Source organism: Acanthisitta chloris, unplaced genomic scaffold (assembly GCF_000695815.1).
Source record: "Acanthisitta chloris isolate BGI_N310 unplaced genomic scaffold, ASM69581v1 scaffold9660, whole genome shotgun sequence".
In the NCBI taxonomy this organism is placed as follows: domain Eukaryota; kingdom Metazoa; phylum Chordata; class Aves; order Passeriformes; family Acanthisittidae; genus Acanthisitta; species Acanthisitta chloris.
Window position 1 is genome coordinate 16638 of NW_008652193.1, and position 16805 is coordinate 33442.

At 42.6% G+C, this 16805-nt stretch overlaps 1 protein-coding gene across 1 annotated transcript in view; it reads left to right on the forward strand.

Moving 5' to 3' along the window:
• The first annotated feature begins 15033 nt into the window (after positions 1-15033).
• Positions 15034-16805, forward strand: part of NARS2 (asparaginyl-tRNA synthetase 2, mitochondrial (putative)) — a 21558-nt gene continuing 19786 nt past the window's right edge. Inside the window, exons 1-2 of the mRNA XM_009076326.1 lie at positions 15034-15041; positions 15357-15489. Of these exons, the coding sequence (XP_009074574.1) occupies positions 15034-15041; positions 15357-15489 (141 nt within the window). The remainder of the gene's footprint in view (positions 15042-15356; positions 15490-16805) is intronic.

The window sequence follows — 16805 nt, forward strand, 5'->3', positions numbered from 1 at the left end:
GGTTGGACAGTCCCAACTTTCTCAGCATCTAATACGAAAGATGCTCTAGTCCATTAATTATCTCTGTGGCCTTGCTGTACATATCACTCTAGGATGTCCGTGTCTCGTACTGGGGCAGTGAGTGCTTCATCCTGCAGTCTTGTTGAGTTACCAATGCTGTGCAGAGGGGAGGGAACCCTCCCTGACCTGCTGACAGTGCTCTGCCTAACAGCCTAGGAAGTTGGTGACTTTTCTTCCCACAAGAGTTCCTTGCTGTCTAATGCCAGGGAAATGGTGACGTACAGTGGTGATGGCAAATGAATTCTAAAGTGCTCAGCACCGAGATTTTAATTTTTCTTTTGTTCTTGTAAATTAAAAACCAAAAATATACCATCCCTTAAATAGGACTTTTTTTGTTGTTGTTTTAATAATGAAACACTGAACTTGCTAAATTTTCCATCGCTTGTAGATTTTTATGCTGAAAATATCTGATGACTTAAAAATATATGCAAAAGCTGAAATGAAGCACAGTTTATTTTTCAGTGCCTATATAATATATAAGCTGTGATGTTTCCAACTCCGTATTGTCTCAGTTCTGGGTTTTTTTTAAGTCTGAATAGCAAGTCTTAATAGGATATTGCATTCCTTTTTTTGATTACTGTTTTTCTTTTTCTAATGAAAACAAATTCATTTGCCTGTGAAAAGGAAATAACACTGTTTTTAAAAGTTTTTGCTAAAAGTCAGTGTGACTGATACAGAAAACACACCTCCATTTTCTCATCAGGCTTGAAATTGAATTTTAAAGGCAATGCTGTGTGAAGCTTCAAACTTCAAATGATAGAGGTTCTTCCCCATCCTCGTTCATCTTGACAGGAAAGTGAAAATCAATGCTGTGAAAAAAGGGAAAATAAGCTGGTAGCTGTGCTTTTTATTTAAACACCAATAGTCTGACTTCTTGCTCATTTTTTGACTTGCAGGCATCAAGTGAGGCAAGGGAATCTGCAGAAAAGACCCATTTCTTCAATGTGCCTGCCTTCCTGACTGTTTCTGGCCAGCTCCACTTGGAAGTGATGGCAGGGTGAGCAAAATGAGAGGGTTTTGGCTTGATCTGCAGGATTTTCCCAGTTAGTAATTTTGCCCCATTGGTATCCATTAGATATCTGCCATGTGTCCTAGAAATTGGGTGGTGGTGGCTGGATGGTGGTGTGAGAGGCCAGTCTAGGCAGAAAAGATTAGACTGCTTTTTAATTCTGGTCTGTGAACCATTTTTAAATACGAGGAGTCTCCCTCTGCTTGCATGGATTGGAAATATAGGATGAAAACATAAACTTTATGGAAATTACTGTAGGACTGTTGCTAATTACTGTAATACTTTCAGGGTCTTGTTATTGTTCATGTCTTGCATGTCTCAGCAAGAAGATCTTTTTCATTTTAGCTATCACATTCCTTTCCTCTTTTGTCCTTTTTTCCCAAGCTTCCTTTTTCTGTCTCTTTCAGTCTTCCTGTTGTGTTTCTTCCTTCTGTTATCATTTTTCCTGGTTTATGGTTTTTACACTTGATGCTTTTGATAAATAGAATAGAATTAGAATAGTTTGAGTTGGAAGGAACCTTTAAAGATCATGTGTTCCAACCCCCCTGCAATGAGCAGGGACATCTTCAACTTGATCAGGTTTCTCAGAGCCCCATTCAACCTGGCCTTGAATGTTTCCGGAATGAAGCATCCACCACCTCGCTGGGCAACCTGTTCCAGTGCTGCACCACCTTCATTGTGTAAGAACTTATTCCTTAAATCAAATCTTTGTCCATTCTAGCCACTAAAGTGATCGTAGTCAAATAATTAATACTGATTTTTATTTTTTAAAAAATACCCTTTAGCTTTTAATGCTAATGTTTCACTATGGTTGTCAAGGGTGAAAGTGTCAGTGTGTCAGAAAGGCAGTTCTCTTTGATTAAGGGGTTTGGTCTTCACCTACTTTGGATTTTCCCAATAAATTAACTAAATTAGTACATTAAGCAGCTGAAGTGAAATCAGAATGATCCTTTATCTAAAGGCATGGTTTTCTGAGCACTTGGAATGCAGGTTCTCCTCAGACATGGAACTTCAGCCAAGTCACCACTTGCCAGCTGAATGATTGATAAAGCCTGTCAGAGGCCAGATCTCAGGCAGGTAGCACTGCAGTTGTTTGCCACATGCCAAGGGAGTTCATCATGCACTTAGTAACATTAAAATCACTTTTAAAGAGATTAGTTACAGTGGAAATCTCCTGAAGATGGGAGAGAGAAAATTCTAGCTTTAGAAAATGTGAACTTGAAGGATCTGCCTTTTCATGTGAAGGTTCTGACCTACATTTCTAATGGTCTTAGTATTTGCTGTCCATGCTTCATATCCTGTGTTGAGAACCAATGGGTTTTTTTAATGTAATCACGGTTCCGCAGTGTAATTGGCTGCTGGTAAATAGCTGCAGTAAAATTGTTCAAAGGGCAAGTTTTGCATATAAATCAAAAGGTATAAATTCTTTTCAGAAAGTTCTTTTCTGCCTGGTGTGTTTTCTGAGAGACACTGTCTCTTATCAAACCACCTCAATGTCTGTGATATGCTGAAATACTCGAGCTAAAGGTGCCCTGTCTACTGTGACCAAAGCACAGCTCACTTGGCAGCCAAAGACTGATGCATCAGTCGTTAACTGAGGAAAGTTAATGAGGAAGAGGTTTGTTTAACTGTAGGGGGTATGGAGGTTTTGTGTCCCTGAAAGAAGATGGATGACCTATGTTTGTAGGTGTTAGATTTGATTGCCTGTTATATGTTGTGACCTTTATTGAAAGATGTAATTACACAATTCAAATAAGTCCAAAGAAAGAATAGGGATTCTAATGACTAACTTGAAATACAATCTCTCTTACATCAGTCTGTTCCATTTAAATAGTACACAGCCTGCTCTGGGATGGAGCAGAAAGCTAAACTGGGCAGATGTAAGACCTGTCTGGTAAATACTTTTTTCCATTGATATTACTCAGATACACCTTGCTCTCTAAGGATGGATTAAAAAAAAATCAATGCTCTTCAGTATGCAGTACAGCATATTACAGCTTCATGTTCCTATACTGCAGTAGTGTGTTGTTCTTACGGGCATTTAAAATGGATCCGGGGCCATCTAAATTTAGATAAGCTGTGTTTATTCATAATGGGTCTTATCTGTTCTGTGAACCTGCTCTTTTTATTTTAAGAACACTGAGTTTTTGAGACCTGCAGCTCAAGTGGTGTTGAATCCCTTCAGTCTTCAAAAATAGATGAAGCACTTCTAGATGTAAAAGCGCCGTAGTGATGCATCACAAAGCATTAACCCTCTAGATGCTGTGAGACCCTCTAGAGCATGGAATCCTAGAATGGTTTGTGTTGGAAGTGACCTCAAAGATCATGTAGTTCCACCCCCCTGCCACCTTCTACTAGACCAGGTTTGTCTAAGCCCTGTCCAACCTGTCCTTGAACACTTGCAGCGATAGGGCATCCACAGCTTCTCTTGGATAGCCTGTTTCAGTGCCTCACCACCCTCACAGTAAAGAATTTCTTCCCAATACCTAATTTAAACCTACCCTCTTTTAGTTTGAAGCCATTCTCCCTTGTCCCATCACTACATGCCCTTGTCAAAAGTCCTTCTCCAGGTCTTGTTAGCCCCTATAGGTACCAGAAGGGGCTCTAAGGTGTTCCTAGAACCTTTTATTTTCCAGGCTGAACAACCCCAACTCTCTCAACTTGTGTCCATAGCAGAGGTACTCTAGCCCTCTGAGCATCTTTGTAGCATCCTTTGGACTTACTCCAACAGGTCCATGTCCTCATATGCTGGAGGCCCCAGAACTGGATGGAGTACTCCAGGTGGGGTCTCAGCAGAGTAGAGGGGTGAGATGCTGTGAAACCCTCAAGGTGGTATGAAGGTTTATCTGTGGCTGGCAAGTTGAGTCTTACTCTGTGAATGGGACTCCTATGTGATTAAAGAATGTAAATGGATAATAGTAACCAGGGCTGCTTAGCAGATGAATCTGTTGTGATGATGCTTTCAGAGTAGTAAAAAGTGAGAGTCTTCCCCCCCAAAACCAATTGAAAAAAAAGCAGACAAAACAGTAAAGAGACATCTGTTTTGCATTTGATCCTGTGAAACTTACCCTTTGTTTTAGCCAGACTACATTCTTCGTGCCTAGAAAAGGAACTGTTCTTCAAAAACTTCCTTTAGTTTAAACAAAATGTTTACCTGTTGCAGTCTTAGGGCTTTCAAGAACACCTGGTACCTGAGAATATGTGGGAGGAGACCAAGGTAGAAAAGCTGGGGAGACCCTTCCCCATCTAGTCTTGGCCCATATCCTGTTGTGACTTGTTTTAGGACTTGGGAGCAGAGAGACAGATCCTGCAGAAGTCCATTGAAAACCAGGGGTGGAGCAGGATAGGTATGAGAGACATGTAGGAATTCATCCTTGGTGGGTTTATGTAGTAGAGAACAGAAAATCAAGTAGGCAGTCATGTCTCTTTGGGGTTAGCTTTTAGCTTTACACACCTCATGAGCAACCTCCAAGCTGTGGGTAGAAAAGGCTGGGCAGGGAAGATACAGAGAAGATTTATCAGATGTGTTTGGAGCCACAACTTCTGCTATCCTTGCTGAGAGTTCATCTGCAGACCACAGAGTATTGCCTGAGTACCCATGTCTGCATGTTGTCCAGGGTTCAAGGCTCTATTTCATGGCAGGGCTGCTTGGTATGCTATTCCTGAGCACAGGAGAGAAGAGTGAGCCATTTATCGTGTGTGAGTTTTTTCTTTGAGGAAATGTGGGGAGGGAGATGTTCCTGTGTTCATTGACTGTCTGCTGTGCTGTGTATGCTTGTTATTGGAGGCAAAGTCAGAGAAGTTCATCTTGTCTCAGTGTGACATAAACGACCTAGTTGGCACAACTTCTCATTTCATTGTGCTTCATTTTCAGTGACGGCATCTAGGGTGTCTGCTCAGGGTGTCTGAATCATTGTCAGCTGCTGTAAATCTATGGGCTTTTTAAGGTCTCCAGAAAAGTCTTTATTCAGTAACACAGCTCTCTCCTTTAGTCTTCTCAGTCTTGGATGAGTCAGTAACCAATGTGTGTGGTAAAAGTCTGTAGGACTGTGTGTATAGAGATTTTAAATGTCATTGGTTTGCTGTGAAGTCCATGTGGTAATTCCCTGCTCTCTGACTTTCTGGTGAGGATAAAAGCCTCTTTGGGGACCTGAACTGGGCTTGGAGAGTATGTCACAGCTGAAGGTGATTGAGAGGCATATGCTGGAGACAACCAAAGCCAATTGTTGCAAGAGGTACAGCTCACTGGATGTAGTTATGTTTGTGTTTTATCTCCTTTCACCTGTGTGTACTTCCCAGAAGGTGTACCTACTCCTCTCCTTTCAGGACCTCTTGCTAATAGTTTGCATCAGTACTTTTCCCTTGTGCCACGTTTCATCCTAGGCACAGTCTGTTCTGCCTTCTGCATCATGAGCTTAAATAAAGTTGCTTTTCCTAAGACCTCTGGGAGCTATCCCCTCCCTAAATTGCAGAATAAGTTATCTCCTCATTCCTTGCCCTTCCTAGCTCTGTTTCTTTTCTCTTATCAGGCCTTCAGTAGGTTTCTCATCTCCTGTTCATCTCACATTCTCTTGAAGTTCCCTGGAAATGGGTAAAAGCATGGGGGGCAACCTAATAGCAGCCTGTTAGGACCTGCAGTGAGCTTAGCAAGCAGACAAGGCCACTCATTGCATGGTCAAGGACAGGATGAGAGACAATGGGGATAAGCTGAAACGAGAAATTCTGAGTGGATGCAGGGGTGAAAAAATCACTCAGAAATCAGTCAAGCATTGAAAAAATTGCTGAGAGAGGCTATGTACTCTTCATCCTGAGAGGTTTTGGAGAAGCAGCTAGATGGAGCCTTGAGCAGCTTGGTCTGGCCTTCTTGCTGACCCTACTTTGAACAGAAGACTGGAACAGTGACCTGAGGTCCCTTCCAGCCTGAGTTATTTTCTCCTAAGTTTTTTCTTGGCTTCATTCTCATTTTCCACTCCACCTATCTCATGCACAAGATCATCTTGATGAATTCTCTCTCTAGTTTGCTTTCAGTTCAACATCCTCAGGACCTGTGTTTTCCTGCCAACTTAAAATCTCAGCCTTTCATGCTGACCTCTGCCTGTTAATATCAAGATATCAAACTGGGTTTAGTTGACACATAATTAATCTCCCTCCCTTATCTTCAAGCACATCCCCTTGATTTCTAAACCATTGTATATTATGCTGCTGTTTTGCCTAATCCAATCATTCTCTGCAATTCTGCAGCTGGTCTTGCTGGTTGCAGAGAGGCTCTAAAATAAAAATCTCAATCATCTAGACCATTTTGGCTGTGTCTGCCTGAGTTTGTAGAGAGCTGAACTCACTGAATTTTCTGTTGGTTTCAGAAGGTACTGAAATCATACTGGTTTCACTTCTAAAATGCCATTATTTCAGTGCTTTTCAAAGCATGGAGGAGATGGAGAGAGAGCGAGCAAGCTATCATTTTAGGCTGGTTTTCAAGAAAACACTGCAGAGCTGAAAAAAGATGTTTGAGGCTGCCTTCCATAAAAGAGGCTTCATTTTCAGCAGTCTGGCACATGCCATCTTAAAATTTGATTCCAAAATTACTTGCTAATGATGAAATGGATCCCATTGTTTTTAAGCAAATATTTGCTCTACATTGTACAATTTTAAATACTTCTGAATGCAGCTGCAGGAATGATGTCCAGTTGTATAACATTCCTGTTGCTAAGAAGTAACAAAAATAAATGTAATTATTTATCTTGGATGTCTGAAAAAAATCTCTGACATTTCTTGCACAACATTTGTTTGAGTCTGACTCATAACGCAGACTCTTATAATTAGCACACTAACTTCCATTAATTAGGCTGACACTTAACTGAAGCTATAAAAAGCAACTGTGACATGTCTGTTTTTAATCAATTACTGCACACTTCAGTCTGGTTCATGACTGCTGCAGTGATTGTTAATGACTTTGTGTTACTGGGAGGCCGAATACATGAACTCTGTAGGTACAACAGTGAGTCTAGGGTTGCTTGGCTGGTTGGAGCTGTACAGTCTGTGTGGATATGCTGTTGGTCCTGTTTCCCTCTCCACGTTTCTGGGAGGGGAAGCAGGTAATGCTTTCGCAAGCATGGTGTGCACTGAGGGTAGGTGCAGTTCAGCCATGTTCCTGGGATCTATACATGGAGGGTGTTGCCAGCAGTCTTGGACTATGTGTGCTTTGTTTTATCTCCTGGCTGTAGAAATCAAGTGTAGGTAGCAACAGAAGAACAGGTTTTATGCTCATCTGGTGAAACATGTCATCAGCTTAAATTTCTGTCCTCCTTTTACAAGTAAGCTAAAATAAACCATTATGTTTCTGTCTTGAATCTAGTGCACAGTCCCTTTTTCTTCTCTGAATCTCGTCATCCCTATTCCAAGCAGTAGTAGGTCCTGCAGGATCTGTGTCAGAGAGCCCAGCATCCATGTTGCATAGGGCCTTGCAGCTCAGCTTCACCTGTGTGCTCAGGCAACACTGGGAGACCTGCAGAGGATTAAGAAGCTGTGACTTAGTGAGTTACAATAGGGCTATTATAACCCTCTGCCCACATGTCCCCATGCTGTAGTAGCCACATTCATGGTGGCTTCTGCAAACTTGTGTTACTTTATGGCTGAGGCAAACAAGAAGCCTGCAGATGGCCTCTTGCAGCAGCTCAGCTGACCATCAGTGGCTTATGATGCCATGGCAAACTTGATAGCTTACGAGAGCACGAAGGTGTGCCTTGTGTTCAGGCTCCAGCTCCTGCTTTGCTGGAAGCCTCTATACCCTGAGAAGTGTCTCCAGGATGAGACATGAAGTCAGGCAGCTTCATCCCTGTTTTCTCCCACAGCTTTCCTTAAAATAGATGCAATATCCATTAGTGTGTGTCCTGAAATTCTTCAATTTGCAGTCATAGTAGAATAAGGACATAGATTCATGTTGTAGTCAGTTGGGACATGTTGCATTTAATACAGATTTTCGTAATTTTTTTGGTACAGTTGCTTACTTTTAGTTACTGTAGAATTTGAGGCCTTGGAGATTTTAAATAGGTACACCCAGACTTTGTTCTGTGGCCTGAACTGTAACTCCTTTTGTGCACTAATGGACCAACCAATGCATTTTCTTGTCATGATTCATATTTGCAGAGTTCTTAAAACCAATATCCATCTGCGGGGAAAAAATCCTCTTCGTTGCTGTTATAATGCAGTTTCCAGTGAACATGGGGTTTTCCACTTTGAAAGGAAAAAGGTTTAACCCAATTGTTTCTCCCCCTGCCAGGTTGGTAATATATTTTTATGGCTTAGAGTAGGAGTCATTGGGATGATTAAGTTTTGAAAAACATCTTTGGTCCTTGTTTTATTTAAATCTTTGAAGCATTTTATATCACTGCTTTACAGAAGATCTGTGTTAGCTACAGCATAGGAAATGGTTATTTGAATAAATGCTCACTCATACTCTGGTGGCTTTCATCAACCCAGCTTGAGTTTTCATTGCTAATCGGTCATTTTATTGACTTTAATTAGAAACAATAATATAAAAACTAGGACAAAACAACATTCCACTGAGAATAAAGTACAAGTGTTGCATAAAAGGGTGGAGGACCCGGGCTGATGAGTTCTTTGAGCCTGGAGCAGACGACTTGTATGGCTCTGAGTAACTCTTATGTCCTTTGTCTCAATTTCCCCCTATTCTCCTGCCATCTGTAGACTAACAATCCAGTGTCTAGCTGTGCTGTGAGGTTTAATAAACAAAATTCTGGGTGCTTTGCCAGGTAATTAGGGTATATGGGTCATGTTGTTAATTACTCAAGTGTGTCTGGATCATTTTCAAGTGGAGATGGATGACCTTGAGGAGCATCCTTGTCCCCTCTTCTGTTTTTTTGCTGCTGAAGCTGGAGCAGAGGCTATGGCAAGGGGAAATCTGGTCCTGGAGCATGGCAGGAGGGTGCTGTGTGCATGTAACCTCACAGGCATCATGGGTCACAGTGATGAGAAACTGCTTCAGTCTGACTGGCTAGGGGGGAAGTTGGCACTTCCCAGTCCCTGTCTGGGAACTTAGCTTTTTTTTTTCCTCTCTCTCCTTTTTTTATTTATTTTTAATTTATGTATTTATTTTTGGCTGCTTACAAGAGGAAGTACATCCCCATCTCATCACAGCATGAGCTGAAACCTTAGCATTCAGCACACTAGCTCTGCTGCCCAAGCCTAAGCTTCACATACTGCTACAAAAGCCCTTGTCAAGATGCAGCTTCTCTAATCTGCATTACCTCAAAGGGCAGACAGAAATGGCATGTCCTATGAGGAGTTTTTTAAAACTCCTTTTTCTGGATAAAGTTCAGTCCCTTCTTCTGCCTTTTTAACGGAAATGTACTTCTTCACTAGGCAAAATCCAAACCACCAAACAATTGTTGTGGTGGTATTATTTTTACATTGAGGTTAAAACTCAGGTATTTCTGTCCAACTTAGATGGTGGGGTTTTTTAACAGTCTGCCTAGCTCAAGGATATAAAGTATTCGGACTCTTCTCCAAACTGCTGGGCACCTGTACCTCACTAGCATCATTAGGATCTTTGGGTTTCCAGCTCCTCCAAAAACTAGGCCCTGGAGACATTGAGTTGGTATGTTTGAATGGTTGTCTGTGTGTGTGGTTTTTTTGCACAGGGCCAGAACATCTTTCAACGTAGAGATTTCAGCTCCCCTGAACAATCCCAGTCATGTTTGGGTCAAGCACTGCAGCCAACTGGTGTCTCTTGGCAGCTGGGCAAAGTCATCTGCTTATTTCAATGGAGCAGGCACGTCCTCCATGCTCAAAATCAATATGGTCATGCTGGAACAGAGTGGAATTAAATCAGATGGCTCGCTTTATTAACTTCTTCCCTTCTTAAGGGACAGGACAATGGGTTGACAAAGCTAAACTCCTGGGGTGTAGGGTCACATTGCTGTTCTTTCCTCCTCTGCTGACATCATGTGTTGTTTTGTCCTTGGGTTCCAAGTTATTGCTTCTAGATTTTTCTTGCAATCTAGATTTGTGTGTGTGGCGAGGGGTTGGTGGATCATGATGCAGGGGAGCATACTGTGTTGAAGGGTCATGTGCTGTGTTCATTTAGCATGGCCAAAGATGAGATTTGACACAAGTCACTGTTCAGCTTATCTCTTCACTGCAGACCTTGTCAAAGTAATCGCTATATTTGTGTTTATGCAGACACCTGTAGTATTTCGGGGTGAGAGTGGTGCCCTCAATCTCATCCCAAATGTATTGTTCCCCCCTGCCATGTTGGTAATGTATTTTTATGGTTGAGAGTAGGAGTCACTGGGATGATTAAGTTTTTAAAACTGTCTTTGCTCCCTGTGTGTACTGGTGTGGTTTAGTGCTTAGCCCTGAGTCACAGCAACCAACTTCTGCCTCCAGCTGTGTCACTACTGTGTGGTGTGACCTTGGCATTGGCTGTAAGCTGACCATGCAGGGATTGCATCTTCTTGATTAATAGCCTTGCTCAGAGTTATATCCCATTGGTTCGACAGCACAAATAAGTCTTTATTACCTCGGTAGCAGTGTGGAGTCCTGGCTCAGAGAAGGAGCACAATGCATTCTTGGCTTGGGAACCATCAGCAGAATTAATTCTATTTGGATTGCAGCGTAAAAATTGCCAGTAAGGCAGAGACGCTGAGGCCTACAAACATTGCATGAATTTAATTAAAAGAATGATTTTAAGCGGCTTTGGGCACGGATGCTTATTACTTCTCTATTGGTTTCTATCACTGCCTCTGTAATGAATTGTCAACAAGTTCAAATGAAATGAGCTTTCATTCTGCATGGCAGAAAGCTCCCAAAGGGAGAAAGGTGGCTACTTCTGAAGACTGTTTTAGTAGCTTGTGAAATAAAGGTGAAAAAAGGGAAGTTTCTCCCTTCCTGGGTGTTCATAGGTTGGAGAGCACAAGTGCAGCCTGTTGCAACACCGACTGACCATCCATGCAGAAGACAGCTGTGCTCCAGCAGTGCTTCCAGGTGCTGCTTCAGTGTCCAATTGGACTCTTGTAAGCCTGTAGCTAGAAAGTGGCTGAGCCCTTCACTGGACCAGGGTGAATAAGGTCAGTGTTCTTCAGGATGAGGCTCTGGCTTTTGCTGTATTTCAGTATGTCGGAGGGAGTGCTGTGAGTATTCTCTTGGCCTCCACATTAAGCTCTCAGATTTTCCCAGAGAACTGGGCAGAGCAACATACAGTCACAGAAAGGGAGCAATTAATTAAGTGACTCTGTGCCTTCTTCTGGTGTCGACCCTGGCAGTGCCTGTGAACTGCATAAACGCACTTGGGCTTGCTGTCCAGAGCTCTGATGTGGGTGAAGCTGACTGCAAAGGGACTTGTTTCAAAGCCTCTCTTGTGTTCTTTGGTAGCACGTACAAGGACAGTGTTACAGACATTACTGCTCTGCCTGTAATGGCTAAGGAAAGAGGCTTGACAGATTATTTGGCTTTTTTTTTTCCTCTCTGTGTGTGCTTTTGTTGGAGATGAGGAAATAGCACTAGTGATCTTTTTTTTTTTTAAGACTCTTGACTGCCCACAACCCCAGCTGACCTAGGCACTCTTGGAGACATAGCCAGAATTTTCAAGTTATTTTTAAATGCTGAAAGTCTTACAGAGGTCTGGGAATGTTAAATGATTGATTATTTGCATCGTAGAGCATAGGAGTCACAGCCCTGGACTGAGGCTTCATTGTGCTAGGTGCTGAATGCACACAGAACAAAATGACTGGTTTTGCCCTCGGTACCATGAAATCGGACCAGAGTCAGCTCCCATCCCTCTTTTCCAATATATTTATACATGCTGAGTGTGATACAGCAGTGTATCAAATCACGGATATGTTTCTTTTATAGCAGCAAAGTACAAATAAAGGCTGGATTTGTGTAGTCAACATTTGCTTAATATCTTGAATTGCAGAGCACAATAAACTATATAAATGCCTGGATGGAAAATTATTGTTCATGCATAGAGTTGATAACAGTGACTATATGTATTTTTAGCTGTGTTTCTCTGTTATGCCCAGCCCTCTGGTCAGTGCTACATTGCTGTTACCAGGTGACATGCATTTACTGCACTCCTTTGATTGCTTTGCCAGCATGACATCTGGCTAGTTTCCCTTTGCCAGGGTCCCATGATCGTGGTGAAGTTCTCACAATTATTTGTATCTATCTTTTCCCTTTACAATTAGCCTGAGAAATGAATGATTCTTTCCCTCCCTGCAGATGTGGGTTTATTTTGGGGGGAGTTGGGTGTTGATTTTTCCTTTCTTCCAAAGGGTGGGCAGGCAAATTGAGCCCCACACCAGTGATGTTAATTTCTATAGGCTATCACAAAGGCCTTACCCTTACTGTTTTGAGCACTTTGAGATAGTCCATGGAGTTGCAGTATTAACGGTTTATTTTGTAAACATAGGTGGTGCTCGGTGTGCAAGCTGGAGAAGATTGGTCCTGACAGGATGCCTATAGTTGAGAAAAGACAGAAATCTCTTCCTGTGGGAGTTGTTCTGCACTTGCCCTTCCCAAAAGCTCTGTCTCGGGCACAGAGAGGCTTTATTCTTGCAGTACAGAATGAATCTGTGACTGTGAAGTGTTTGACCATAGTTGATATCTTGGAGCAATAAGGGTGTGTGTTTGGTTTTTTTAATTTATTTTTTTGTTTTTAGGTGTCTTGCAGTTGGTAAGCCCCTTGGAAGATAAGTAACTAGTCATCGTGCTTGGGCTGCTGTTCAGTAGGAAATAAGCACAGCTCAAAGTGCTCTTAGTAGCCTGCATGGCTGGAGTCTGTCACCTGCCACAATAACCTGCAGTAACTGAAGTGTCAGTGCCTGTGCCTGGACAACTGCTGAGAAATGTCTCTTGCTGAATCCAAATTGTTGCTCTGTGGGACAGGATCTCCTGCTATCCAGCTAGTATCACATGTTAATTTTAAGTATTACTTTGGGGACTTCATGTCAGTGAGAAATTACAGACCTGCACATCAAACAGAGCAGAACTGGGTGGGTACTTCAGCAGTTGCAAGCTTTTCAAAGTATTTTTCTCTTGTGTCTGATCCTGGCTCAGTCACAAACTGAACTTGTGACTAAACTCACTTATTTAGGGAAAATTCTTTCTTTAACTGTAGAGCTTCAAACTGAAATATATTAGTGAAAACCTGAAATGTGGGCACAGGTATGGCAAGAACCTCTGTCTCCTGTTTCCCTCTGCAGGTCAACATCTGCAATCTGGCAAGCAAAAGTTTTTGACCAGTTCTGCCTTAAACCAGTTTTGACCACATGACTTATTGTTTCATATTTATTGTTTGTATTGCTATAGCAGTTGAGGCTCTTAAGTGTTGGATCCAAGACCTTGTCGTGCTAGGTGCTGTAGGAACATGAGGGGAAAAAGAAACAAGCCAAAAAGGCCTTGTGAGGAAGAACATGTGTTTCTGTATAATCCAAGATGACAGGTGGACATAGATGGGGAATCACAATAAATTGATGATATAATACTGACCTGTGCAGTGAGTAATAGTCTTGGTGCATAGCTTATCTAAACATTGCTGAGGTTTTATAGATGCTGTTGCAAAGGGCAGTTTGAAGGAGGATGATCAAGTGACAGCAGAAATGTACAGTAACATCACAGCAAGCGAGAAAGGCAGCAGAGGGAAAAGAGGCATGCTGAAAATGATGCTTGAGGAAAGATGTTTGCTGCAAAATCTGGTAAGCATTATAGATGCTGTGGTCAAGTGTGAGAGAGTGAAGCTACAGGAGCAAAGCGGAGACAGAAAGTGGTTTTTGTAGGTGGAAAAGTAGAGCCATGGGGAAAAGAAACCTACAGGCAGGCTATGTATTCAGTCTTGACTTGAAACTTTCTTCTGGCATGCTTACTACTAGCATCTGAAGGAAAAAGAAAGTGCTGTTTCTGTGGATTGTAACCTTTAACCAACATGTGTCATGAGGGAACAGATGAGTGAAGCAGAATGTGTGTGTTCCTTTATTTGCAGTGCAGATGTCTCCATAAGGGGCCAAGGAAAAATGCTGCTTTTTTCTACTGTTGTTTATTTAAACTTCAGTTTAACAAAATTAGCCTGTTCAGAAACTTCAGTGAACATCCTCTTTAAGTTGACAGCTTGCAGAGCAAGATGCAAGTCAAATGCCAACCCCAGCAATTAGCACGAATCCTTTCATGAGTGTCAAACTGTGCTTAATCTCTACTGATCGGGTTCTTTTTCTCCTACATGCTGTCTGCAGCTAAAAATATCATCAAATTAAAGATGTACCAAAGATAGCAGCTGCCCAGTTCATGGTTTTTCTGAAGCAGCTCTCTCTCTTCCCCAGTCATGGTTTGCTTTCCCATGCAGCATGAGAGGAAACACAGCTGTCACAGCATCTGTTTGGGAAACTCTTGCTGGCTTGATGATGTCCAGGAGCTCAAGTGTTCCTAGCCCACAGTGGAAAAGGCATTGCTTGGAGTGCAGCTTCCCATGTAAAGATAAAATTCTGGAAGGTGTATTGGTGCTTGATAGGAAGGTTTCTTATGAAGGAAGGGGAAACACGGCATGACATGACTGCAGGACAAGACAGGTTGCATTTTAAATAGACGCCCCAGAAGGTGGCTGGAGAAATGTCTTCATCATAGGAAATGCATTGGTTGCTTCAGTATCAAATGTTATCCCAGATGTGTTCTCTGCAGTAAGGACCCCGTTTAACTGAACCATTTTTAGGTGTGTGGAAGGAGCCCAGTTCCTTTTCTCAAAGGCTTTCAGCAATAAACTTCGGTATTGCCACTAGAGGGGGACTGCAAGCCATGCACCGTGCATCCATCCTGCTGGGCTTCACCAGCCCAGCAACTTCAGCAGCAGGACCCTCTCTGCTCTGTTGAGCTCTGGGGTCTCACAGCACCCGTGAAGGTCAGACATTGCAGCCAAAGAAACAGGAAGGGATGTGGATGAGGAGAGCCTGACAGGTGCCATGTCTGGGTGCTTCTCCAGTTATATGGTTCTGCAGAATATTGGTTTTTATTCCTACAGTTACAAAAAGTGTTCTGAGCATGACTTCTGTTCAGTGAAAGCCAAACAGGCTATGTGCAACCTCCCTGACTCATGAAGAGTTGTGAATAACCCTCTTTGTGCCTGGATAAAGGAACGTAAGAGCAGCATATCCAGCAGCACCATTAAACTGGTCAAAGATGAAGTGGAAACATGAGTGTTTCTAGATCGTGGGAGAAGTGTGAGGGCTTTAGGTGTAACACTTGTGTGCTGGACCTAACCTTCCTGTTTCTTGACGTCTTGCAGGGCTTTTACCCATGTTTTCACCTTTGGCCCAACATTCCGAGCAGAAAATTCACAGAGTCGCCGGCATCTGGCAGAGTTCTACATGGTGGAGGCTGAGCTGTCCTTCACTGAAAGCCTTCAGGACATCATGCAGGTGGGCACTCCAAATGTCTCTGCAGGACCAGTACCAGAGCTGCTTCCTCTTCCCTGAGCTGTGCTCCCTGACCTCAACTGAGGTTGCAACTCCTCTCACCCCACATGAACCAAGTAGAGGTTGCATGGGAATTTCCCATGGATCAGGGTTTGCTCAGCAGAGATGAGGCCACAGAAGGGGTTGGAAGGGGAAATACAGGCACACACAGCCCTTACCCAAGCAGGAAGGTGCACAGTTGCTGTATTGCCAGGGTGTGTGTAAATAAGCTTGACTGGTGCTAGTGAAAGTAGCATTCTCCCTTTCAAAATATTCAGCACCTCTTCACTGAACAAGCAGTATTGGTGCACCATGTCCCTTGGTGTGCTTTGTAAAGTCCTCCTTGAAATCTGCAATGAAATCTTAAGTAGAAACAACAGTTTCTAGCATAGTCTGTTCACTGTGGCTTTAGCAGAAGACTGGAGGAAATCCTTAGTCAGCCAGCTTTTGATTTTTGAGGGTTGATCTCTTGGTTGCAGTTTAACCAACCACATGATAGATGCTAATGCATCATACCAGTCTCAGGATAAGCCATCTTATGCCCAGTAGGACTTGTGAGTAAACATCCCCATGCACTCTCATTTATCAGATAAGTTCCCTGCAAAGCTATTGGAGAAATAGCCTTATAAAGAAAAATGCCTGAAGCACTGGCTACAGATTTATAAAATGACATCCAGGTGGTGGATTCTTCAGCCTGGATCATACACAGTGCTGAGTCAGTATGGCCTGACAGCAGAGCTGACACATTCTGTGTGCTGCTTCTGCATCTAGGATGCATGGATGGCAGTGGCCTGTGTAGACTTACACATTAGGAATCTGTGCTCCATCATTAATAGCATCCCACTCTTTCTTTTCTCTCTCCTTTTCTCCAGAGCAGCTTTGTGTATTCTTAGAGCATGGCATATGTATATGTTCATGCCTTATTTCCCAAGTTCCCTGTTTAGGTAATCAGGAGCTGACTGAAATTCTTCACTGCTTTTATCTAGTATAAGAGGCAGGGTCTTCTGTAAGTGATATTTGAACCCTTGAGCACAGCATCAACATATCTTGTACTGAGAACCCTAATTTCTTGGCTTTTGAAGTATAGACAGCCAGTTCAGACAATTCAGAGAAATAGATTCGAGAACTGTTCTGGAATGTGTAGGGCTTTTATTTGTAGGGAAGGGAGGTACTTCCCCCCCACCCCCGATTGCTTTTGTTTTTAAGTATCTTGTAAAGTCTCAGCTTGTGCTCTCTTTCACATCTTCCCTCTGTCCCAAAGTATTTTACAAGCATCTTTC